At 40.7% G+C, this 25,164-nt stretch overlaps 2 protein-coding genes across 3 annotated transcripts; both read left to right on the forward strand.

Moving 5' to 3' along the window:
* Positions 1–9,192: 9,192 nt before the first annotated feature.
* Positions 9,193–19,151, forward strand: cmtr1 (cap methyltransferase 1). 2 transcript variants are annotated; one of them, XM_079179990.1, is made up of 24 exons: positions 9,193–9,350; positions 10,458–10,562; positions 10,793–10,971; positions 11,147–11,305; positions 12,201–12,293; positions 12,419–12,490; positions 12,594–12,688; positions 12,790–12,862; positions 12,967–13,165; positions 13,259–13,377; positions 13,570–13,666; positions 14,231–14,363; positions 14,783–14,962; positions 15,050–15,106; positions 15,217–15,274; positions 15,389–15,457; positions 15,694–15,825; positions 16,098–16,223; positions 16,440–16,531; positions 16,660–16,728; positions 17,122–17,169; positions 17,273–17,385; positions 17,563–17,671; positions 17,819–19,151. In XM_079179990.1, the coding sequence occupies exons 2-24, from the start codon at positions 10,463–10,465 to the stop codon at positions 17,952–17,954; spliced, it is 2,508 nt and encodes an 835-aa protein (XP_079036116.1). In that variant the 5' UTR covers positions 9,193–9,350; positions 10,458–10,462; the 3' UTR covers positions 17,955–19,151. The 2 variants fall into 2 exon arrangements, with proteins under 2 accessions (XP_079036116.1, XP_079036117.1); XM_079179991.1 differs by lacking the exon at positions 9,193–9,350 and adding an exon at positions 9,503–9,597.
* Positions 19,152–20,369: 1,218 nt separating this feature from the next.
* On the forward strand, positions 20,370–24,341 carry hebp2 (heme binding protein 2). Its single transcript, XM_079180430.1, has 5 exons — positions 20,370–20,420; positions 20,718–20,820; positions 21,554–21,689; positions 22,449–22,629; positions 22,807–24,341. The coding sequence occupies exons 2-5, from the start codon at positions 20,746–20,748 to the stop codon at positions 23,027–23,029; spliced, it is 615 nt and encodes a 204-aa protein (XP_079036556.1). The 5' UTR covers positions 20,370–20,420; positions 20,718–20,745; the 3' UTR covers positions 23,030–24,341.
* The last annotated feature ends 823 nt before the right edge of the window (positions 24,342–25,164 follow it).

The following is a 25,164-nucleotide window of genomic DNA, read 5'->3' on the forward strand; positions in this document are numbered from 1 at the left end:
ATAGAATTTAAATTGCTGTCTACATTTTACGTGTGCATGCTCATTTTCTTAAAGAGTTTGATATGCGAGCATTGCAGAATATTTTGTGTGTAACTTCATTTCAAGGCTTGTTTTTATTGAAGTTATAAATCTGAAGTGCTGAGTCATTAGTGCAGCTTCAGCAGAGGAACTCGAGAAAAGTATGTCCTCTTTTACTAACATTGAATTTTGAATACATATAACTTAAGATATATTTCCATTGGTCCCTCAGGCAATTGAGTTGTGTGTCTTTTTATAGATCTGTAGACAAAGTTTTGGTTGTTTTTAAGGACTTCAACTCCAGTTTTAGACTTGGAAGAGGACATATAAAAAAAGAAAAGCTTTATTGAAGACTTGTAAATGGCTCCTTAACATTTACAACATGGTCCTTCCAGTCATGCCTCATCAATTCTGCACAGCAGACCTAAAATAGATCGGATGTGTCTAGGAATACGCACCTCCTTGTGTTTGGTAACAAGCTGCCAGGTAACATCACGCACCCACACAGCTGCTGTTTCCTCTCAGCCTGTAAATAAACCAAGAACACAATGCACAACTAATCACACGTTACTTACAGTAGCTAATAGCATTGGTAAGTATTTTATACCTTTCGGTTATATGCATGCATCTGCTAATATGTGTGTTTGTTTTGTATGTATGTGTGCATGACAGCGCGGAAGGGGACAGGGGAAAAAAAGAACACGAGAGGTGTTTTAATGAGCTCAAGGTAATTTAAACAAGGCTAAGCTTTTCCGCTGTTTAAGAAGAGCCATTTAAAGGGAGGGAAAAATGTGCTGCGTCACGAGGACACACACACACACACACACACACACACACACACACACACACTGACACACACACACACACCAACAGATAAATCCACCAAGCTAAAAAAGGAATTGTGCTTCATCATTAAGGACTGTGTGTCTGCAAATGAAATGCACTAAACATATTAAAACTATTGTATTATTGTTGAATGAAATCCTACATTTGTGTTGACAAGAGTAATGACAGATTTTACTTGAATGAGAATTTCTCAACTTATTTTGAAATCTACTAATCAAGATACTTCAACCTGCAACAACTTTTTTAGCCACTTGGCAACAGCAGAAACAAGTTTTGAACACAGCATTGACATATAATAACCTTTTAGGTATACTTGTTAGCAAATAGTTGCTTATTCACACATTTAGCATTTACAGAGCAACATAATCATTCAATTGGAGTTGTGTTTGTGTCCAGGCAAATCCAATATTCACTATATTTTAGCTCTGTTGTTGGTCTCTACTAACTCCTGAGGACAATCTCTTGATCTTTAGCTATTAACTGCTCCATTATGTTTGGTACTGGCAAGGTATAATGTGGACTGTGTTTATCAGAGCTTTTTCCCCTAAAAACGAGCTGTGAGAGTGCAGACAGTGAACCAAAACTGTAAACTATCAGGCCAGACAGCTAAACAATGTGTTGAAACTTACTATAAAGCTCTGAGGGAAGCTGTATATTAAGCTGATAATGATGTTATTTAAAACAAAAAATAGTGATTATAGTTACTTTAAAGTTAAAAAGTATCTTTTTGAAGACTTTTTTTAACAGTTACTTTGGCCACAAACTGAATCGTCCTGACTGTAAATATTTCAGTGTAGATAAACACTGAACTAAAACAAAAAAGAGTTGTCCATTCTTCTTTTATAAGAAAACTTTCTCATAGATAAGTGCACTTTATGAAGGAAATAAGTAGTAAATAATTCATCATAAATTCATCATAAGTAATGTAGACCACTCAGTCATTCTTTCCCTGTTATATGTAGATGAATAACCTACAATACCCCGTCACAATGCAATGATTTAGAAACTATTTAATGAAGAACGTAAAAAGCGCAGTGATGCGTTAGCCTCTGATGATGATCTACTCTGTCTCTGAAACAAACCTTTTGCTGTAAACTCACATACTGCATGACCCCTGAGAGAATTCTTATAAAGAGGTCGAAGCGCAAGAGCAGAGAGGGATTTAGTGTCTTGCTCGAGGACACTTCACTGAGGTGTTTGCTCGATACTATTTGGGCTCGAATTTGTGACTCCACTGCTAATAACAAAGTGCTCACTGACACATGGGCACAATGCTTGTTTTTCTGTGTTAACATGGCCTGCAGCTGGTGTGCCACCCTTTGACTTTGTCTGTGCAGCTATGTGCAATGGACTTGTTGTCATTTTCTTTACTTGAAAAGACTTTCCACAACATGCCTGCAGAAGACAGTGTGAGGGGTTGAAACGCATTTCGTCCACATTGATTTCTGATTCACCTGAGGCAGCTCTAGCACAGGCGCAGCTGTGTATCATAAAGCATTCTACTATTGGTATTTGCACTCATTTGATGCAGGTATAATAGTGTAAGATCATAATCTAAGAGACATAACACTGGTAACTCCAGGAAGTCATGCACTGCATGAACATACACATATACATATGGACATACACGCACAGCTTCTAAATGTTTAAAAGACCTCGTGGATATGTCCCTCACTCGTTCTCATCCATCTCTTTGGTAGCAAAGACATTCAGCTCTTTGTTGTTGGCAGTAAGAGACGGTAACAAGAGCTTCCTGAGGAGAAGTCACTGAAACAAATACACAATGGACCTCTGTCTCTGTGTGTGTGTGTGTGTGTGTGTGTGTGTGTGTGTGTGTGTGTGTGTCTGTGCGTGCATTACGAACTTGGAGTGAGAGAAATTGTGTCTGTCTCTGACTCCTGACTCCTTTCCTCCCTTAGGCTGGAAACCTGATGATAAAAACCCAGACAAACAGGTGTGTTTTCCTGCAAGGCAACCACGGGGGTGTTTGTAATGTTGCCAACTCGTGGTCAAACCCAAGTTAATCACTGTCGGTGTTTGGAGCTGCCAGTATATTTCCACACATTTTATCTGTAAAGCTAAACCCTTAAACCCTGAGCTCCTGTTCAAACCAGAGCGGCACAACTGTAACCCTGACTGGCTCCCACTGATTTGGGCTTGTTTCCAAAGCAGCTTAGATCTATATCTGGGTCAGACCTCTGATGTGTCTTAGCCTTGAGCTTGACTTGCATGCAGCTAACTAGGTGACTGTCTGGCGGGCAGATCAACCTGCCTGGATTGAGAGAAGGTGATTCAGCAAGAAAACGCTTATCGATCTCCAGGTGTAGAGTGACAAAAGCAATCACTAAAGCAATGTTGATGCATAAAGTTTCCCAAAATGTTGCTTTGTACATCAAAACAGTGTTGAAGGGATTGTTGCAGACTTAGCAGGTTTGCAGTGGAGTTTTAGAAAATATTTAGTTCACTAATCAAATGCCACTGCTTGTGTAGGGTTCATTCGGCTCATATCCATCAGTCACACACTCTACATTACGTCCATTTGGACACCCTATCGGAGAATGACTAAAGCTCACAGACATGTTGCCCCAGTGTGAGCAAATGGCTGAAAATCTATGCTGACATCTAGAGCATGGAGGAAGTATTCTTCTTTCGTCTTCACAGTGTTCTTCAGAAAGTCACAGGAGACGCATACGAATCTGCCAAGTTGTTTACAATCTTGTGATTTATTCTTGCATACAGAGCGATTAAATAATACAAAATAATGCAAGTTCAAAGGTGCTTTCTTTTGAATTTGCAATGCTTTACATCACTAAGGCAAATCTAAAGAATAAACACGGAAAAGACAAATCAAGAAATCAAATACTTCATTCAAAATGTATCTAATACTCGATCTGATCGCCATTCGGCACACGCCTAGTTTGACTCACTACACAACGCACAAGAAATACAAAAGATCAAATTTACCTGTTATTAATTCACAGCACAAAATCCTGAAAATCTGCATACATTAGGGTAAATATACACAAGGTAGATTTCAATACGAACTCAGATAACATTGTATTTTACAGCAAAAAACAAGCAAGATCATACATATTCCAGTCACAAGCTTAAATGACATAAATAACCAGACTTCTTGCGTTGTCACACTCTTACGTGTCTCCATTTCAGGGTCAGTGACCCCTCTCACATGTAAGCTGGTCTAAAAAAGACATGTATCGTAAGAGGATCTGTGAGGGATCACTGTATCAACATAATCACCTTGCGACCTGTTAACATGCTAATCTTTTCTTATATATTCAAACTACAGAGATAACCTCTCTTTTGAAGAACATCATCTTCACAATCACATTATAATGTCGGTGATACATTCATATGCTGTCAAAGTCATATCTATTCCATTACAAAACATTGTGCACAAAAGATATACAGCCAAAAAAAGTTTGTTAAGAGACCTTAGTGGTCATTCATCTACATTCATCTTGTCTGACGGTGGTGTGCAACGGGGAGAGATCCGGGTGGATTCACATGTTGGTTCAGGTGGTATCCAGGGTGGCTGTCCTGGTTCCTTTGCCTGACAACAACACAGCAGTGTGTCAATCCAGCTAGATGTCACCCAGTCCAGCTCACAACACAAGCTGGTAGCACCCAATGTCACGTTCTACGAATCTCAGTTAGCATCGACGTGATACGTACATGATTATGTACAAGGTATGTACACAAAAAAGTGCAAAGTAGCATTATTCATACATCAAAAGGTAACACAGCTCCTATATTTCTGTTTGTTGAGTATTTTCTCTGTGCATTTTCAGGAGTTGAGCGTAGCCAAACAGATTGAGAGCAATTCCTTACTGTTTTCCTCTGATATTTTGTCACGCTCACAGAAAGGAGAGAGATATCGGAAAAACTCATACTGTCAATTCCAGAATCAAGAGGGAAATCAGCCTGAAATACAAATGCTTTGATTCTCTGAGTTGAAGCCGCTGCTGATGTGATATCTCCCCAACAATCCGAGCAAAGCAAACATCACAAGACGTCACAACAGGGGCTGCTCTCTGAAAGAGGACGGGCCCGGGGGCTCTGTGGTACATCCTGGAAATTGCCAAAGTGCCACAGGAAAAAGTAATGGTGATTAAAAGAATGAGAACTTTGATTTCAAAACTGTTGATGAGTTTTGAAGATGTTATTTAAAAGGTGAATTTGGACTGAATGCTCCCATGATAAAGCACGGGACTTGGGGAGGGATTGTGGATCAAGAATATCGTCAACCAGGCTCATCAGAAACATCAAAAGCTGCCTTTCTGTTCCACTGCATCACAAGAAAATAACTGCACTTAGCTTAAAAGGGCAGTTTTAAATAAGGAGGATTTGTTTTTATTTTTTACTGCACAAACGAAGCCTGAAGGCAACAATCTATTCATCTCAAGCTCAACAAAATCATAATGAAGTCCAAAACCAGGGTGACACTGAATTTGAACCACGCTGAGGGGATTATTAGCAATAATGCACAGAAAAAAAGCTAAAAACAGAAATATAAAAACTGGTAGCATCGCTTCCTTCAATATTATTGGTCTTTTCATGTTTATTTAATAATTTGACATTTTGGGATATATGCTCATTTGCTTTCTTGATGAGACTGATAAATAAAGCTCCATCCAGCTGATTGGCTTAGCATAAAGACTTGAAACACAAAGAAGGGGCTAGATTGGCTCCGTCAAATGGTAATAAAATACACCTCTTAGCTCAATAATTAACACGCTATTTCCTTTTTGATAACTCTGGACAAAAATGAATGTGTAAAAACAACAATCCGCTGTTTTACCGCGAGTTAAGTGGCGACAATTACTTTACCACAACCGCTAACTTCCCAGAGTCTCCGCTGGTTGCCGCAGAGCCAAGAAACAGTCTGAATAAGCATGTTTCCCAAAATGTCAAACTTTAAGCAAAAGATGTGTGTTTGTGTGTGTGTGTGTGTGTGTGTGTGTGTGTGTGTGTGTGTGTGTGTGTGTGCATGTATATGCAACCATCCTCCATCCGGCTTATCTAAAGAGGTGGCTCGACGGCTTGTAGTTCAGTGTGAGTTGGCGGGAGCTGTAGCCGGACATGCCGATCCCCATGAAACCCAGCAGCATGGCCATGCGCGGCATCAGAGGGCCCTCGCGGCTCTGCAGCACAGTCTGAGCTGCCTGAGTCTGAAAGAGAGAGCAGGGGTCACCACGCATGTAGCCACGACATGCCTGGTGCACGATCATCGCCTGGGATGATGACGACCAAGGCAATGTGCCAGCAGCGTTCCTCCTGGTTTTGGCAGCGGTAGAGTCCTTAAAGAGGTGACCCTGGTCGCACACCTGCCTCATCCCAGCGATAGTCTTACCATAAGGGAAAAGCCTCGCTAGAGTCTCCATTTGATTAAGTTTCAATACATAATCAATCTCATGTCAGTGTCAGTCCTGTCCAGGTTTGGAGACATCTCAGAAATTTCCTAAAGTCAGATATAGATTCAGTTATTTTCTTAGCTCATCACTCTTATGTTAGTCGCTGTCCAGTGAAAGCAGATTTTTTTACAGATTACAGAATTATCTGAAATGCATTGTTACAAAACTGAAAATATGGATGTTTGTCATAGTTAATTGTTCAGACATTTTTTAGATACACGATCTTCACAGGACAGCGACAGAGTTGTATCTTCTCAGTCATAAAAGTACACAACAGGTTCAAGTGACATAATAGCAATTTGTGTAATCCTGACCTATTTCATCGTGAGTGAGAATAATCTAACATGAACTCTGATGAGCTGAGAAACCGATAATGAGGTTTGACACAGTCCATTTTTAAAACAAGCACAAGCCACACTGTAGGTTCCTAAATACAGTTGCAGGTCTCTGAAATACCCAACAGCTTGATAGGGAACATGGATCTCATGCTATTCCTCTGGAGATCCAATTAGAGGGCATTTAGCTAAACCCGAGGAGCTAAGGCATCTCTGATTTAAATCCATTTAAAGACAGGCTGCTGCAATCCTCTATTCTAAATCCTGTCATGGCACACACACAAATGGGTACTTTGTGTACAATGATGAGTCAGTCACTTCAGTTCAAAATGAGCTCTCGGAGCATGTGAAGGGACAATTCAATACAAATCTCTCTTTCTATTTACGTTGACCTTTTCTTCAGGTATGAATAAGATGGTTTAACAGTTAACCTTAACGAATACCAAAGGCAGCTTTAAGAGAAATCTTGAGTTTGTTTTGTTTACAATCAACGCAACACCAACGTTTTACTGAAGCAGTGTAGATGGGGAAATGTGCAGGCTCTAGATCGAAACAGTTGTTTGTTGTTAGAGGCTCTAATGAAATTTGCTCCACTCTTACATTATTGCAGATGTCCCTTGATGTCCAAGACTAATCATTAATCTATCTAAAGCAAAAAATTGCCCTAAAGCATGTTACGCACCTGGAGGTATCTTATATATCCAGGGGTCAGTCGAGGGATGCGGAAAAACATTGTTGTTGTTGTTCTTTCCAGCGCTTCACAGCAGAGACCACAAGAGACCCGTCTGCAACCAGCCCTCAGGACTGTCTGCTAAGCAACTTTATCACTGTGAAGCCCTCTGTGTGTCTCTCTCCTCGGTCTTCTCCACCGGGCTGAGTGTGGCAACAGATCTCCCCTGTGTGTGGAAACACACTCCTCGCTCCCTTTCTCAGATACACACACCTGCACTGTGATATCTCTCCCACAAGGGAGACCAGTCCCTACAGGTGGCATATAAAGCCTTGGTTTCATTGCGTAAGGTGGTCACATGGTGTTGGATTGTGTTTGTGTCTTTGAGTGAATTTGCATTTGTGTCAGCGGAGGATTAGCAGAGCAACTGGAGTTGTGGTGGATTAATATACCTGTGATGTTCTAAATCCATTGGCCACCAATTATGTAGGGAGGAAGAGCTCACAACAGATGACAACGCTGTAATGACGTCTGCCGTGGTCACTGAGAGGCAGTTTAAGAATACATTTAAAAGGCAAAATCTAATTGAAGTGTGTCAAAAGGCAAAACAAACATGCATTCTGTCAGAGCTCAATTTAATTGAACAAGGATTTAAATTAATAAACAATTTACCAAAAGGTATATTCTAAAGTTCAAAATCTTTACAGCGCAATGTTGAATAATCTCAAACAATGAAGCAAAGTAATCACTTTCCTACGAGGTGAATCAGAATGAATAGATGTGAGCTTTGTCGACACAATTTGTGCTACAATTAAAAAGGAATGGTAAATATGTGTAAATTAACCCACCACCAGGGTCCTGAAGAAGTCCGCCCCTTGCCTTTTAAAATAGATTATTATAGATTATAGGTGAAATTACCATCAGGAAGCAGAGCTTGAGTGCTTCCTCAAGATGTCTCTGTCACGAATTTAAAGGTAGTGACGCTGTTTCTTCTAAGAAGGATTTCACAGACTCATCAATGAAGGCATGCAATGCACTGACAGGTTGCTTCAAGCTACATCACGAAAGGAAGAGCTTGAAACGTAATAATCCTATAGGTTCTACTGTACTTGGCTCAGCGCTCACATTTTGTAAATACACTGAAAATATGATTAATTTAGCCTGTGGGCGAATAATGATTTTCACTCACTGTGCAGACAGTCTGGAGCCATACAGGTTATGCTGACATCTGTGTCAGTGCCTTTGTTTCTCACAGAAAGTACTCCTGGAAATAGCCAACCAATTGTTTTTAAGGGGAGCTCAGGATCCCATAGCTCTCATGCCAAGAACGGATTTGCCCAATGTAACAAACACGTGAGACTGATTAAAGGAATATCTAATCACTTAATCACACACACGCACAAAACAATGCAAATCATGTTTTGTGAAAATTGGTCCAAGCTAATGGTATTTTCTTATATTTTACAACTTTTTGGGGACTGCATAGTAGAAAAATGTTTACACAGGAAAAAAAGATTTTAGGATGAAACCGGTGACAAACCAGCTGCATGAAGGCCCTGCGTTGTTATTGTGTAAGTAGCCTACGTAATGTTTGTAGTCACTTGTGTGCAACATAACACCAAGATCAACCATGAAGTTAGTTCTCTTTCATACACATTTCCTCTTTATTTCAGCATTTAATCAAAAATACAAAGACATTATCTTTGTATGTTACATTAAATACAATTGCATACAACAAGTAATAAAAGCGGCGGTCACAAATTGTATTTAATGAATGTAATAAATAAAACAAATAAAGTAATAACACACAGTAATAACAAAAACACACAGGCACTTGTTTAGACAGACGTTACGTCATGCGCGTCATCACTGCGTGTCATCAAAAAAGGACGGACCCCTGAAATCTGTAAAAGCAGAACGCGGGCTAATGTTTAAACTTCAAAAAACCGTGTATTTATAACAAAAGTTTCCATGCAAATACAAATCCAACGGGGAAAGCTCGACATACATGCGGAACTAACGTTTTGTCGCTGCTGTGTGGCCACAGAAGTGAGTTTTTCGTTTGAGCTGCTAGAAACTAGCTGGCTAATTTAGCTAGCTTACAGCTAAAGTTGCTACAGCTGCGCAGTTTCGTTTCACAGAAAACACCGAGAACACCCACACTGATACCAACCAGACAAGTCTGTTTACTTTAGCTGTGTTGTTTTCCTGCAATAGTACATCTTGGAGAGAGGCATGGGCCGACTTTAACAAACTTTGATAGCTGACTGCTGCTAACTACAACATAACCACAGAGGTAACTTCGTATATGCAGGACAGTTATTTTCAGATAGTAACATTATAATTGTCAAGTTCTGGCAACGTGGAGGATCAAGGCATCGCTTGTGTTGTATGTAACGTGGACTAGCCACAGTTTACGCCTTTTTGTGAATGTAATGTTCGTACACGGAAGGCGCTAACTGGAGCTAGACATCCCAAGATAACCAAGCGAGACTTGTTGATAATATACATGTTCGATGGAAGTACATACATGGTGTGAATTGTGCGTGCCTTGTGATTCCTCATGATTTCCTCAAATTCCTTTTTTTGAAACCCAGCAGCAAAGAACAAAGCAAGTTCTACTCAATTTAAACCCAACAATGAGTTCAGAGCAGACAGTTGGTGGCATGATCCACTGTTGTGGTGGGCACTGTTAACATGACTGATGTTCATTGTTTCCTGTATGGTCTTCATACATACTTAAATACTGTATAATGGGCATTCATATGTATGAAAGTATGCAACGCTAACCGTGCACCAGGCAGACATTACAGCTCCAACTAAATATTTGTTTTCATACTTAAAAAATGTTATTTGTTTGTTCAGTAAATGTCAAATGCATGCGGTATCCATTAATCAGTTAATTGAATAATTGTTTAGGCTTCGGCACTATCTGTCACAATGCTTCTGGCTGCCAACACTACATACATGCATTGTTGTCACACTTGCTGTTGTGTTTTAGTCCGTCTTTGTTGGTTTCTTGACGTGTACATGGAATGAGATTCTGCTGCTCTGTTTCATTTCATGTTTAAAATATGTATATATCTATATATATTTATGCACCTCATCCATCATACAGAGAATCTAATTATTCTTGTCTATTCTGCTCTGTTTTAGCCACGATGAAGAGAAGAGCTGAAGAAGCGTCGACAGCGCTGCAGGAGACGAAGAGGCCTCGTGATGACAGCAGCTCAGATGAAGAGTCGCAGTTATCCAGACAAGGTAGATATATTAACCCAAGTTCTGCCAGTAGAGCTATGATTTTGCCACCTTAAAAACCATGTAGTCCTTAGTATGGTCAAATCCCAGAGGAGACCATGAGGCTGTGGTTGTGTCTCATTTTGGAACACAGTTCAGCAAAAGATTTTGTTTGTTTACTTTGGTGTCTCTGCCTGCTGCCGTCTATTTGAATGGCTTGTACCTGTGTGTCTGTCTGTTCTTTTCCTTTCTAGACTCCAGCCAAAATGATTCCCTCAGTGACCAGGAGGATCACAGACCAGGATTTTCCATGCCCTCCATATCATCCTTTGATGACCAAGACCCTGACCCCCCAGAACCTGACCCCCAAGACCCTGACCCCACACAGGCCTCCGATTTCTCTATGTACAACAGTGTGTCACAGAAACTCATGGTAATATATTGAAACCGTAAATAACACTAGATATTTAACTCAGAGTGTATATTGATTCGTACGTATAAGCTTCTTAGATTAAGACATTTTTAGTTTATTTAGTATTCAGAACAAACTGAGTTTTCCATTGTCTTTTCTTAACTCTTTTTATCTCTCCTACATTTTGTACATTTAGGCCAAGATGGGCTTCCGTGAGGGTGAAGGTCTGGGGAAGTTTGGCCAGGGACGCAAAGAGATCGTGGAGGCGTCCAACCAGCGAGGGAGAAGGGGCCTCGGCCTCACACTGCAGGGCTTTCAGGGGGAGCTCAATGTGGACTGGCGCGATGAACCAGAGGTACACAGAAGCAAATAATAACCATGTGATGTTTTCTGTAGATTATGTGAAATATTTATAATCAAACTATGAAATCAATCTTATCGGTTTTATTAAAAGTGCAGAATCACCATTCAGCATGGTCCAAATGCACTTTCCTATAAAAAGAATACATCGAACAAAGCACATCAAATAATTAACATACACAATAAAACCATTGGTATTAATAGTGATGGAGTTCAGGGGTAGGCTAGGTGTGTGATGAATACAAGGAACAGAACACAAAAAAGCAAATAAGTAATATACAGTATAAAAACAACCACACAAATAATGTTAAAAGATGTTAAAAGGGTGATGGACACGACTACGTTTTAGGACAGGCTGTAGTAAAGTGAATAAAGGTTTTCGGTCTCTATTTAAAGAGTTCCTCACAGTATCACACACAAACCATGGATTATTTTTGTTAATGTTAATCAGGTGAGAGAAATATGCTGTCCTAGCAGCTGAAAGTGCACATTTGTACTTCCTAAAAACATTAAAAAAAGGTCCACTGTATTTCACATCTTGTATAAAGTCTAGACTAGTAACACGGTCCATACAGTCCACTGCTCTAGAGTCTGACGAGTCATTTATATACAAGTTAAAATCACCCCGAGACTCTCATCATATTTGACTAGAGCAAATGATTATTCAGAAAATTCAGATAGAAAGTTAGAATTGTACGTTCGGAGTCAAGTTGTGAGTTCTATTAACAATGGCTAAATATTCACAGGTTGAGAAATCTCCAAAAATGCATTCGATCATTAGATCATTTTTTGTTTACGATCTGTTTCCCATCTCTATTGTGTGTGTCCCCCCCCCCCCCCCCCCCCCCTCCCCCTCCTTTGTTTGCCTCTCTTTCTGTTGGTCTGTCCAGCCCAGTGCCGTGCAGAAGGTAGACTGGTTTCCAGAATGCACCACAGAGACGCCAGATGCAGTTGAGCTGAGGGACTGGATGAAACTAGGAGGGGTGAATACAAACACTCAAGACACTGACGTAGAAAAGTTATCACACACACGATGTTCACCCCGCCACACTACTTTACCTCAAACATACACATTTTGTTATTGAAGTCTTATTTTGCCTGCTTACAGAGAAAACTTAAGATTGAGGATGAGACAGAGTTTTGCACTGAAGACCTTCTACACACTCTACTACGGTGCAAGGTGAGTTATGTCATTTGACTCCCTTTTTTTGTTTTATTTGTGCTGAATGAGGATGTCGATGGTCTGTTCTTTGCGTGAACCACTGTGTCTGTTTGATGTTCAGTCAGTATTTGATAACCTGGAGGGCGAGGAGATGAGGAGAGCACGGACACGCTCCAACCCTTACGAGACTATCAGAGGAGGTATTTTCCTCAACAGGTCAGTCTTTAGATAGCTAACAACAGCGTTGTAGAGTGTCCTGTCGTGTGTCAACCGTTTAAACACAATGACACGCTGTGTTGTGTTCTTTCTGTATTCAGAGCAGCAATGAAAATGTCCAACATCGACCATTGCTTCGACCAAATGTTCACCAACCCAAAGGATTCACAAGGGGTGAGTTGGTTTAAAGTTAGCAGCTGATATGTGTTGCACTGAACTTTTGTTCACACAGGCTCATTATAAACAGATGGTGAGACAAAACCTCTTTCATTATGTAGAAACCTCTGACGAAGGACCGCGAGGGTGAACTGCTGTACTTCGGAGACGTGTGCGCGGGGCCCGGAGGCTTCTCGGAGTACATACTGTGGAGGCGGCGTTGGCATGCCAAGGGCTTTGGCATGACGCTGAAGGGACCCTGTGACTTCAAACTGGAAGATTTCTTTGCGGCGCCGAGTGAGCTGTTTGAGCCTTACTATGGTACGCACACGTCCAGTGCAGGAGAACAGAAACGGCTCACGTCTCCGTCGATGAATGATTCAGTGAAAGCCTGACCTTTTTGTATGTCCCCAGGTGAGGGAGGGGTGGACGGGGATGGAGACATCACTCGACCAGAAAACATGACGGCCTTCCGAAACTTCGTCCTGGAGAGTACAGAAAGAAGAGGGCTGCACATCCTCATGGCAGATGGGGTGAGACTATTTCACATGTTTGTAACTGTGTGGAATATATTTGTAGCCAGTGCTCTGCATCAAAGCATCTAAAATGTACATATCAAACAGAAGATGAGGTCACATATTCCTGCTCTCGGTGGGTTGAACTCAGATTTTCAGCCTTTTGTTAAGTAACTTGATCCCTTTTGGTTTGATGGCTTTCTTTGTTAGGGCTTTTCTGTGGAAGGCCAGGAAAACCTCCAGGAGATCCTGAGCAAACAGCTGCTGCTCTGTCAGATGCTCACTGCCCTTTCTTCACTCAGAACAGGTATGTGTTTCTAAATTTCCTAAAAAAACTCTGATATATCTTCATCATATTCATGTTATGGTACTCAGTTCATTATTTGTGTGCACATGTCCACCTTTTATGTGGATGTCCAAACATTGTTGTTGGTAAATTGGTCAATTGAAGCACTCAATTCCTCAGTGCGTGCTATACTGACCAAGAAAAGCTGAGTTCTCCTCCTTGCAAAGCCGTGCCGGCAGTGCCTACATGTACCAGGATGCATTGCACGCAATCTTCTGACGCCCGGAGGCTCCCTGCCGGCCATATCCTCTTGCACAGCTAATGCAGTCGCAGCCTCTGCCTCTCCCCGCTGCATTTCTTTGGATGTATAATCAGGATTAAATAAATACGGATAATATCCAAAACATGGTCAAATGTATCCTCGTCCAGAACATCCTCTGCACTCACATCAATGGATGCTATTTTTGCTGTTGGAAACGTTTTTTCCATTCGCTAAGACTACAATTACCACCGATTGGACGTCCACGTTAGAGGCGGCACATTTCCCCTTTTTGAGAGTTGATCGTGCCTTTTTGTCTCCTCCAGGTGGTAACTTTGTCTGTAAGACCTTTGACCTCTTCACTCCGTTCAGCGTGGGTTTGGTCTACCTGCTCTACCTCTGCTTCGACAGGATCTGCCTCTTCAAGCCCGTCACCAGCAGGCCGGCCAACTCTGAGAGGTGGGGCTGAGTCTGTGTGTGAATGCCTGCAGTGTGTGCAAGAAGATCAGTGTGGATTCGGTTACTTATGTAGGGCTATTATTGTATTTTAAGTGGATATATATATATATATATATATATATATATATATAAGATAGTAAAAATCCTTTTAACATGCGTAATCTGCATGTTCTCTGACATAAATCATCTCATCTGGGCCCAAATGTGTTTTTAAGCTTTGGATAACTGGCACATTTTTTAAAATAAGTAGAAGAAACTTTTATATTTGCTCTCAGATTTGGTTTCTTCACTTTTAGGTTTAGGCAGGAAAGTTGACTGTGCAGCGTTTAAATTAGTGTAAGTGATCCAATTTTGGATTTTAGACGTAAGAACAGAGACAATTCTTGCATCCGTTAAACTCTTCCCGCTCACACCCGCAGGTACGTAGTGTGTCGTGGTCTGAAGCCCGGTTCAGAAGCCGTCAAGGACTACATGTTCAGAGTCAACCTGAAACTGAACCAGCTGAGGGACACTGACGGCGACGTTACGGAGGTGGTGCCCCTGAGCATCATCAAGGAAGACACCGACTTCTACCAGTTCATGGTCAACTCCAATGAAAGGTAAAGACACACAACATTCACTAAGCAATAGTCATAACATTGCAAACTGAGTGACTGAAAGAAATGTAATTACCTCTCCCTGTGCAGCCTCTGTGTAGTCCAGATCAAGGCCTTGGCTAAGATCCACGCCTATGTCGTAGAGCCGTGAGTAACCTCATCCTTTAAATGTTCATGTGTATAGATCTCTATCGCAGCAGAGCCATGAGTGATGGTGTTTATGTATGCAACTCACTGAGTGACGGTTGTTTCTCTAGAACCCTTTCAGAGTCGAAGCAAGCAGACATTAGAAAGGAGTGTCTGAAACTGTGGGGGGTGAGTGGAGAAACTGTGATACATGTACTAAACAGAAAGAATAAGAGTTTACTGGATGAAGCAGTTTTATTCTCTGTTGTTCCGCTCCGTTATACACTGTATGTTTATTCCCAGGTCCCAGACAAGGCCAGAGTCACTCCTGTGTCCTCAGACCCAAAGTCCAAATTCTACGAACTGATTAAGGTTAGTTAATAAATCTGAGGTTTAAAAAACCCGACTGGGAATAAATCTGTGCTGTCACAGAATTCCATTTGTTGATAAATGAAATTAAAAAACAAAATCCTTAACAGTACATTTTAGTGATTTTTAAAACATGTATTATATATTTCTGTCTTCTTAAATTCTAGTAATGGGAAACACTTGAAGAGTTAACTGTGTCTCCATATCGGTCTTTCTGCTTTACATCCGTTACGCTTCAGAGCTCAGATGTGGACTCGTTCCAGTACAAGCTCACCATTCTCAACTCCACCACACTCGAGAAGTTGCGTCATATCATGGACCACAGGTGCATTGTGGGAGGTGGAGAGCAGATCTTCCTTCTAGCGCTGGGGGTGAGTCCGTAAGAGGCACAACACACTAAATGGAGGTCTTGAACTTTTCACACAACTTGCAGAAATCCTCTTTTTTACAAGATTTTCCATATTTGAAATTAAATAGACGCTCCTATCCTGTATGCATTATTACACGCAGTAATGAGACACCCAGGCCAGTACCATCAAATCCAGCTATGCTCCATCGATTGCCTCCTGGTAGATGGTAGCCTGTGATTGAAGCTGTTTTCAAGTCTTCCATTGGTTCTCTCCCTTCCTCCTTGGCTTCACAGAAGTCTCAGATATACATATGGGATGGGAAGATGCCTGTGCGCTGGAGGAAGCTGGAGAGTTTCAAGCTGGAGCTGCCAAGAGACACACTTCTAAGTGTGGAGATTGTCCAAGAGCTGAAAGGCGAGGTGAGAGGAGGGAGCCAATAACTTTAAGCTTGGCTCCATTTCTTTTCATTCTGAAATGATAATTGTTCCCATGAGACGATGTGTACTTTTGTTGTGTGTCGTGCTTTTTTTTTTTTATCATTCTCTCCTGTTAGAAATACACCCGAATAAGCTAGTTGTGTTTGCAGCTCGTGGTTATGCTTTTACATGAATAAATACAGTTTATTTGGTCCTCAGGGCAAAGCTCAGCGCAGGATCAACGCGGTTCACGTAATGGACGCACTAGTACTGAACGGCACTGATGTAAGAGAGCAGCACTTCAACCAGCGGTAGGACAACGTCACCGTAATCACCGATTCTTCAGCGTTTATTACTTTACTGCAAAATCGTCTCACTGTAAAGCAATACAATGTACTTTAATACCGGTTTTAGTAAATAATGCCCGTTGAATGTCCAGGATCCAGATGGCTGAGAAGTTTGTGAAGGCAGTCGCCAAACCCAGCAGACCAGACATGAACCCTATCAGGTATTCATTTTAATGAATTCAACCACTTTGAATGCTGCTTTGTAATGTATTTACAGAGATCGTATCCTCGCAGAAGGGTGGACAGTATGAGAATCAACATAATGCCACAAAATAAAACATTGTGGACAAAGCTTACGTGTAGATTACGTCTTAAACCCTGCGTCACATGATCCCACACGGTCAGAAAGTCAATGACATTAAAAATACGCAGGCTTTTATCAGTAAGCTAGATGTTGGCAAATATTGCATATGAGAATGATTTTGTGATTATTGCAACCCGAACCCTCCAGTGCTCATCATTTTAAGAAGTTGATTTAACTTATTTGTGGTAAACACGTGTCAAACATGTCTGGAAGAGATCTTCAATGTAACATCTGTCTTTTCCCCAAACAGAGTGAAGGAGGTTTACAGGTTGGAAGAAATGGAGAAAATCTTTGTCAGGTATGACCGGACAACCGATCTATAAAATGACAGGCCACGTTTTAAACAATCATGTACTTAACGTTTTGATTTTCAACTGTTTGTTCTTCTTTTCCTCTTCCAGGCTGGAGATGAAGGTGACAAAGAGTTCACAAGGAGCCCCACGTCTGTCCTACACCGGCAGAGATGACCGACACTTCCTCCCCACCGGCCTCTACATCGTTAAGACCGTCAACGGTGCGTATTGGTTCGTGTCAATGAGCGGCACTTACATTTTCTTGCAACTTGGAATTTGTTTGAACCATGTCAAAGCGTTATATAGATATGGGGGGGGGGGGGGGGGGGGGGCAAAACACGTAAATGACTTACGTTTCAATTAAAAATGTCTCCGTGTCCTCTCTCTCCATCCCTCAGAGCCGTGGACGATGGCCTTCAGTAAAAACTCCAAGATGAAGTTCTTCTATAATAAGACCACCAAGGACTCCACCTATGAGATGCCACCCAACGCTGCCGCCCCCTTCAAGTATGTCGCGTCTTCTCTTCACATATTGAATTGATTCATTTCTGATTAAATCAATTGAATCTAAAAATGTTCTATGACGTATGTATGTCAGAGCAGCTTTGATGATATTGTGACTGAAATGTGTCCGTTCTTTGTCTTCATCCTCAGTGTTTGCCACTCCGAGCGGCTCTTCTGGGCCTGGGTGGACGGGGTGATAGTTCACGATTCTCAGACACGGACGGACCCGGAGAAACTGTCCAAAGACGATGTTTTGTCCTTCGTCCACCAGAACTACCAGCACTGAAACGCTCCCAGAGCCCCAGAGCTTCGTCAGCTACAACCTAGTGCACTAAATTGTGGAGGATTTAGAGACTCAGAAAAGGTTATCATACAGTGCATTAATTGATATTTAGTAAAAGAGGGATTCATAAAATACTGCCTAATAAATAAAGCTACCAATACATAGATCAGGATTGTCATAAAAGTTCAGCTTTTATTAATCCCTGTTTATTTAGTCCACTGTAATATCAATTAGTAAACTGTTTCATAACCACGGCCCTCTTGTTCCTCTATATTATGTCGCTTTGAGAAATGATTGCCAGGTTGTAACAGGACTTGTGGAGCTCAAGGGATGAACTGTTTGCTGCTCTTTCCAGCGGTGCCATTTGGACTCTGTGTAAGCGACGGACATTTTGATAAACCACTTTGTCTTTCTGCTTTTTTTCCACTGCCCTCCGTGGCTCTAAGGATTGTAACGCATAGGACTCGCCTCAGAACAATACGGCGACAGAAAGCTGCTGCCGTCGTCTCTTCATTGGAGTGCATGTCCCCCTGTACAGTTCCACGCATGTGTATACATCAAGTTAGCAATGACGAGAGAGAGAGATGCATTTGCGATTTGGACAACGCTAGATAAGAGTGCCGAATCTTAAAACTATGCATCCATATCTGTCGACACAGTCTCGCTAGCTTTGCTCTACAGCTGCTCATCTCCACAGAGACCAGGATGTGTTTGCTCCGTGTCCCACAACTCACCGGCGCTCCTGTGGAACTGTAGCTGAAGCCTAAATACAACAAACACGTTATTCATGTTCTGACTTTTCCCCAGCTTCGCTTCATATCGGTTACTGGTGTAGCATTTGTTTTTCCACTCATAAGTGTGTGTGTGTGTGTGTGTGTGTGTGTGTGTGTGTGTGTGTGTGTGTGTGTGTGTGTGTGTGTGTGTGTGTGTGTGTGTGTGTGTGTGTGTGTGTGTGTGTGTGTGTGTGTGTGTGTGTGTGTGTGTGTGTGTGTGTGTGTGTGTGTGTGTGTGTGTGTTCTGAAGGTGTCCTGCTAGGTTTTAGGTTGTTTTTACTCCTCATTGTGATTGTGCCTCATATCATCTGGACTGTGTTTTTCTTAAATACTGCAAATTACTTATTTTTTTCTTGTAAAGTTAGCTATCAATCTGTATGATGTAAATAATAATAATGTAGTAAATAAATGGGAGATGTTCTTTCCAGAAATACCTTTCAACTGCCTGGTCAAACTTGATTTAGACTCTAATCTGAGTGATGAAAATGTTCTCCTACACTGGAATACTTCCCCCGGATTTCTGTATGTCAGGTACTAGTGATTGTTGGAATGCTGTTAAGCATTTGCTATTTTTTTTTTTAATTGGATATCTATTTTCAGCAATGTTTTCGCAATTCATTTCAGCTTTCAGCATTCCAACGTATTTTCAGCAGGAAGTGCATTTTCTAGTTTGAGTAATACTTTATTTACTAAAATACACCATCTGAGCACAAAAAAATGCACCATGTCAATCTATTTATATTTCTAAAAATAGTTTTGTATATCATAAAAAGGTTATTGTACAGTAAGTCAAAAAATCCCCCAAAAGTCACAGCATAGTATGTCATAAAAAGTACATTTAAAAAAAGTCATAGTATGTCAGGAAAAGATTTAGTATGTCATAAAAAGTCATACTTTAGTATGTCAAAAACTCATAGTATAGTATCTTTTAAAAAATCCATTAAAAAGTCAATGTATATATATAGTAGGTTGTAAAAAAGTCATCGTGTAGCGTCCTTCACAAAACCCATAAAAAAAGAAATAATATAGTATGAAATAAAAAGTCATACAAAAATCATTGTATAGTATGTCATGAAAAAAAGGCATTGAAAAGGCATAATATAGTGTGTCCTTAAAAGTCATTGTGTAGAATGACTTAAAAAGTCATAGTATAATAATTCATAACAAGTCATAGTATAGTCTGTCAAAAGTTATCCATAGTTCTGTCCATATTGCAAATGCTTTCAGTACTTTCAATGAGTAAAATAATTCAGTGCAATAAACTACACATTGTTAACTTGTGATGTGGTACACAAACACATGTAGGTCACGATGAGCAGAGTCCAGAAATGTCAGGCGGCAGCGGACAGCACTTTAAAACATGCTGTTGTCCTTTGTCACTACTCGGGATACAACAATAAAATAAGTTGTTTTACGGTTTTGGTTTAACTTCTTTTCCAATCGCCTATTTCTTGCATCATTTTGTAGCGACTGCTGGGGAACTCAAACACATCCAAACTAATTTGAAATAGTGGCCAAATTTAACTTTTCTCCCTCAGTGACCGTGGACGTTAAAGATCTGAGCTCTTATTGTGAAGTTGTACTCGCTCAGCCCATCGTATTTCCGGTTTATGTAACAAGAAGAGATCGTATGAAAACAAACACACACTCGTGCTCCACACCTTAACAGCAGGCTTACACAAGCGTGACTTGACAGGTAACTTTAATTATGTATTTCCTTCTGTCTGTATTTAGTAGTTTTACACTTTAAAAGGCGATTGCATTGTTTCAACAAAAGTGTTGCAGAATGACAGAGCCGATTCTGATTTATTACCTGTATTTCTACTGTTTTATAAGCAAAGATGCATTGGAATACATAACTAGTCTCATGACTAGCAGGTTATATATATATATATATATAACCTTCATTTGGTTTTATAATGCCTTACGATTCATACTGAGTATTGGTTGGAAAACGTCCTAAATTGTGTTGATATTTTTCTTTAATAAACAGACATTTTGGATCGTACTTCACCCCAGTCATGATGAAAACCTTGGGACAAGCTCTGTTCTCATCTGGACTGCAGAACCCTAAATACACAGCAGGGGACAAAAAGGTAGATGTCTTCCTGATTAGCTCGTGTAAAAGGACAGTAAACCTTTGGCCTGGTGTTGGTTGTTCTGTTTGTCACAGTGACAGCCATTTGACTGAGAGAAGTGAGTTTATTTCATTTTTTTTTTACAGTATAACTCGACTTTTAACAATTCTTCCCCCTCGAATGTGTTTTTTTTTCATCATGAATGTAATATTATGGGGTTTCGAATTGTTAAAAGTCATTTTGACACTGGGATCTGAAGCATTCTTCAACGTTTTTTTGTCATTAAAAGCATTTGGTGGTTCCAGCTTCCTCACTTTGAGACTTTGCAGCTCTACTTTATTGTATTTCACTTTAAATTTAGTGTCGTTTGGACTGAGCGTCGAACATAAAAGGCATTTGTAGAAGTCACCGTAATCAGTGACCTGTTAGATTGTTACCAAAAGGAGTATTGTATTGCTCCTGTTTGTGACCATATCTTAATATTGTGAGATATGTGACCCATGTAAACACTGTGGTGTCACCATTTGCTGTAAGAACTATCACAATATATGACTTTCCTAAATACTGTGGAGTCATGATTTTTGTAAGGGCCGCGCAAATTCAGTTTGTAATGTAAGTAAAGACCTTACATTAGACATTGGTAATATAGACAAAATTCAGTTCACAGAAAGTGATGTAAATGGTTAATTGATAAAATAATCAACGGATTAATTCATAATGAGCGTGTGCATGTGTGCATGTGTTTTTGCAGGACCAAGACTATGAGACTCGCACCTACCACGTCACTAACTGGGTGAGCACCACTCTGAGTGGGATGCAGTGGGATGCGGCCATGAACACTGGCTTCCGCAAGCTCTTCAGCTACATTCAAGGCAACAATCACAACAGTGAGTTTCATCTGTTTTGTTCCTAAAATGACGCATGGATGTAGCGTATGTATGGTGAAAACCAGACAGGTAAAGTCTGATATAACTTTCTTTTGTGAAGATTGTAATACTCTTAATTTTATCGACACTTTGTCAACGAGGTGCTGAAATGTTTTGTATTCATGGTGTTGTAAATAAACTTGATACGAGCCGTAAACTATAAATGAGTCAGTCAGGTTATTAATAATGTCAAAATGTTGCAAAATCAAGTTCTGGATAACTTTGGCGTGAAGACAACGGAGTGGATGAATAAATGCAAGAGTCAATAAAAAAAAAAGTGCACTTGAGTTCTTGCTCAGCAGTTTGTAACAGCACTGCTGCCTTTTGTCTTACTCAGCAGTTTACACCCGCATTATGTATGAGAGCATACAGCATATTGTTTGTGCTGTTGACTACTGCGGTCTGCATTGTAAGGAGAGTGTGATGTGTAAAGCTGCTGTTTAATCCTCTACATCTGCCACACATTGTAGTTCTGTGTCTACCATCTGCTCAGCTTTCATTATTTACTGATTTTCGATCCACCAGCTGGCAACTGAGGGTTTGTTTAGCAACTGTAATATCTGTTGCATCTTTTGTGTCAGACCATTCATCAACCTCACTTTCTCCTTTCATGCTGAGTTCATCTCACTCCTTTTCACGTTTTTACGCCCGGTCACGTGTGTGCTGTTTGTGTTTATGAAATCATTCATATTATTTCAAATGAATGATTTATTTCCTCAGAGGTGAAGGTGGAGATGACGGCTCCTGTGACGTGCCGCGTGGACCCCGGAGCCGGCCCCGCATGTGAATCTCAGTTCACTGTGTCCTTCTACGTCCCAGAGGAGCATCAGGACAATCCGCCGGCGCCGAGCGACCCGGAGGTGTTTTTGGAGAACAGGAAGGAGTTCACAGCTTATGTCAGGTAGAGTACAGCCAAGGCTCATTTATTTATGCTTTTGTTCTTTTTTTTTTTTTTTTTTTACTAAATATTCCCACCTGGTTGCACACACCACAAAACAAAAAAAGAGTTGCTAAAAGGAAGACTTACAATCCCTGATATGCAGAACTTAATCTTCTATCCTCTTGTTCCTTCTTCCAGGACATTTGGTGGTTTTTCCAATGAGAATCTGAAGCGTGAGGAGCTCCTGAAACTAATGGAGAGCCTGCAGAGAGACGGAGTCCAATACGTCGACAAGCCGTTCTACGCAGCCGGGTACGACAGTCCCTTCAAACTCATGAACCGCAGGAACGAGGTCTGGGTCCTCAAGCAGGAGGAGCAGCAGCAGCAGCAGCAGCAGGAGGAGCAGGAGGAGCAAGTTTAAAGGTCGCTCACTAGAACTGTCAATTAGTCCCAGTTAAGAAGACACTCAGCACAGTCAAAAGGGAATCAAAATCATTTCTATTATAAAAGAAGGAAGGAAAAAATAGTCCACCAAGATTTTTACATGCATTTTTCCATGTCTTACTGTCTTTTTTTGCTTTATTTTGTTTGATAAAAGGTTACTGAATTATACTTTACTGAAAGTCTCGATAAAGAGACCAAACACATGATTACAGCTCTAAAAAGAAACTGGATACAGTGGAACAATATTACCAGCAGGTGGAGCCAAGTAGTCAGGAAGAGTTACTGTCATCTGGTGCATCTTGACAAAAACCACAAGTGCCTGTTTTTTAATGAATGACTTGATGAAAATCCACTCATTTGCTCATTTCTATTTAGTTATTTTTTAAAGGTAAACACTTTTTTTTCCACCTGAACCTTAACATAGAAAGTTATTGTGCATTATAAAGTGTAGGCTCACATGTTTTCAAGTCTGTTTCAAAGCAATAAGTGTTCCTCCGCTGCAAAGAGATTGCCTGATGATGGGGGATAAAATCCACATTCCCTTATCTTTTACAAATTCACTCTAAGTTTGAGCCAAAACCATTCTGAGGCTTTAACAGTTAGTTTGTATAGTTAAGCGTATACCTTTCTCCATCTTTGTGTTATACTGCAGCTCAGTTAGCTCACTTACTTTGTAATCACCTCAGGATGATATCTCTTTTTCGATCCCTTTGGACGGGAGGAATGAACACGGCGACCTTTCAATTTACAAACGTGAACCCATCCTTTAACTTTGTTGGTCTCCTGCAGACTCGGACAGCAGGTTTTGTCTCTCGTCAAGTCAGTTTGACTCAAAATGTTGGTGAATGTCAGTTTATCTGATCTCAGACGTCACTTACTGTCCCCGCTATCGCACTCATGATGAGCGACTGAGTCGTTGTAAATCTGGACCAGTCCATACCATCATCACTCAAGTCTCAGCACAAAAACACATTCCCCTCATGAATTCATGGTTGTGTAGTTATCTGCCTGTGATTTTAAGCTGACACATACAAACATTCGCGGTGCTTGGTGAGATAGACAATAAAAAAGAACGACCCTATCAAGCCAACAACAAGCTTTTTTTACTCTGCGTTTACCTCCTTTTATACATCAACTCATTAATCAATGTACTAGAAATTGTGTTACGGGTACTTAATGAGGGAATGATGACATAAGCACTGCACTAATGTATGAATCATGAGAGATGTTACTTCCCACTAAATGTCTAAGAATGAAAAATGTATGATCCAATTAATAATAAATATATCTCAGCACCAAAAGATTCTGATCATTTATTACCTCCATGTTCGTTGTGTTTTAGTCGTCTCCGTTTCGCGATGGGATTCTTTAATGTTTGAATCAAACGGCCAGCAGCTGGTTCATCTGATCTGTAGTACAGTTCAGGCCGTCTTTCACGCTCTGATCATCGTGACCTTTTTATCAGCCGGGTGATCTCCTCCACGGTTCACTTCGCCCTTCATCCTCTCTAACCTTCTCTCGTCGCCAGGCTCATGTCTGCTGAGTCAATCTTTTTATTTGTGGCACAATTGTTCCCAATATCATGTTCAGAAGCTCAGCAGAAATGACACCTTTTTATCCTCTGAACGAACACACACACGAACACACACACACACACGAACACACACACACACACGAACACACACACACACACACACACACACACACACACACACACACACACACACACACACACACACACACACACACACACACACACACACACACACACACACACACACACACACACACACACACACACACACACACACACTTGGTCTGTTCACCGGTCAGATCGATGTCGTTGTCCGTGCTCAGTGAGGTGAAACATTGCTGCGGATAGGAAATGTATGAGGCTCGCTGCTTTAGTCCAAACACCGGTAGTGTATTTTAACTTTATTTTAGAAAAATACTTCTATTAACTGGAAGAAACTGGACTGACATTCTGTTAGTTTTTACAAGCCGTGTGATTGTTATTTTTATTTGATTTTATTGTTTTTTTTCCCCCCACATCACATATTGCAAATTAGGCAGACTTGATTGCCAAAACTGTAGGCGTCGTTTGCTTTGAAT

The sequence above is a fragment of the Pholis gunnellus genome (genome assembly GCF_910591455.1).
Source record: "Pholis gunnellus genome assembly, chromosome: 19".
Classification (NCBI taxonomy): domain Eukaryota; kingdom Metazoa; phylum Chordata; class Actinopteri; order Perciformes; family Pholidae; genus Pholis; species Pholis gunnellus.

Coding starts and splice junctions, on each gene's coding strand:
- hebp2 (XM_079180430.1), top strand. CDS start 20,746: ATGATGAAAACCTTGGGACAAGCTCTGTTCTCATCTGGACTGCAGAAC. Junction 21,690..22,448: donor TCAAGGCAACAATCACAACA/GTGAGTTTCATC, acceptor TTATTTCCTCAG/AGGTGAAGGTGGAGATGACG. Junction 22,630..22,806: donor GAGTTCACAGCTTATGTCAG/GTAGAGTACAGC, acceptor TCCTTCTTCCAG/GACATTTGGTGGTTTTTCCA.
- cmtr1 (XM_079179990.1), top strand. CDS start 10,463: ATGAAGAGAAGAGCTGAAGAAGCGTCGACAGCGCTGCAGGAGACGAAG. Junction 10,972..11,146: donor GTGTGTCACAGAAACTCATG/GTAATATATTGA, acceptor TTGTACATTTAG/GCCAAGATGGGCTTCCGTGA. Junction 13,667..14,230: donor CCTTTCTTCACTCAGAACAG/GTATGTGTTTCT, acceptor TGTCTCCTCCAG/GTGGTAACTTTGTCTGTAAG.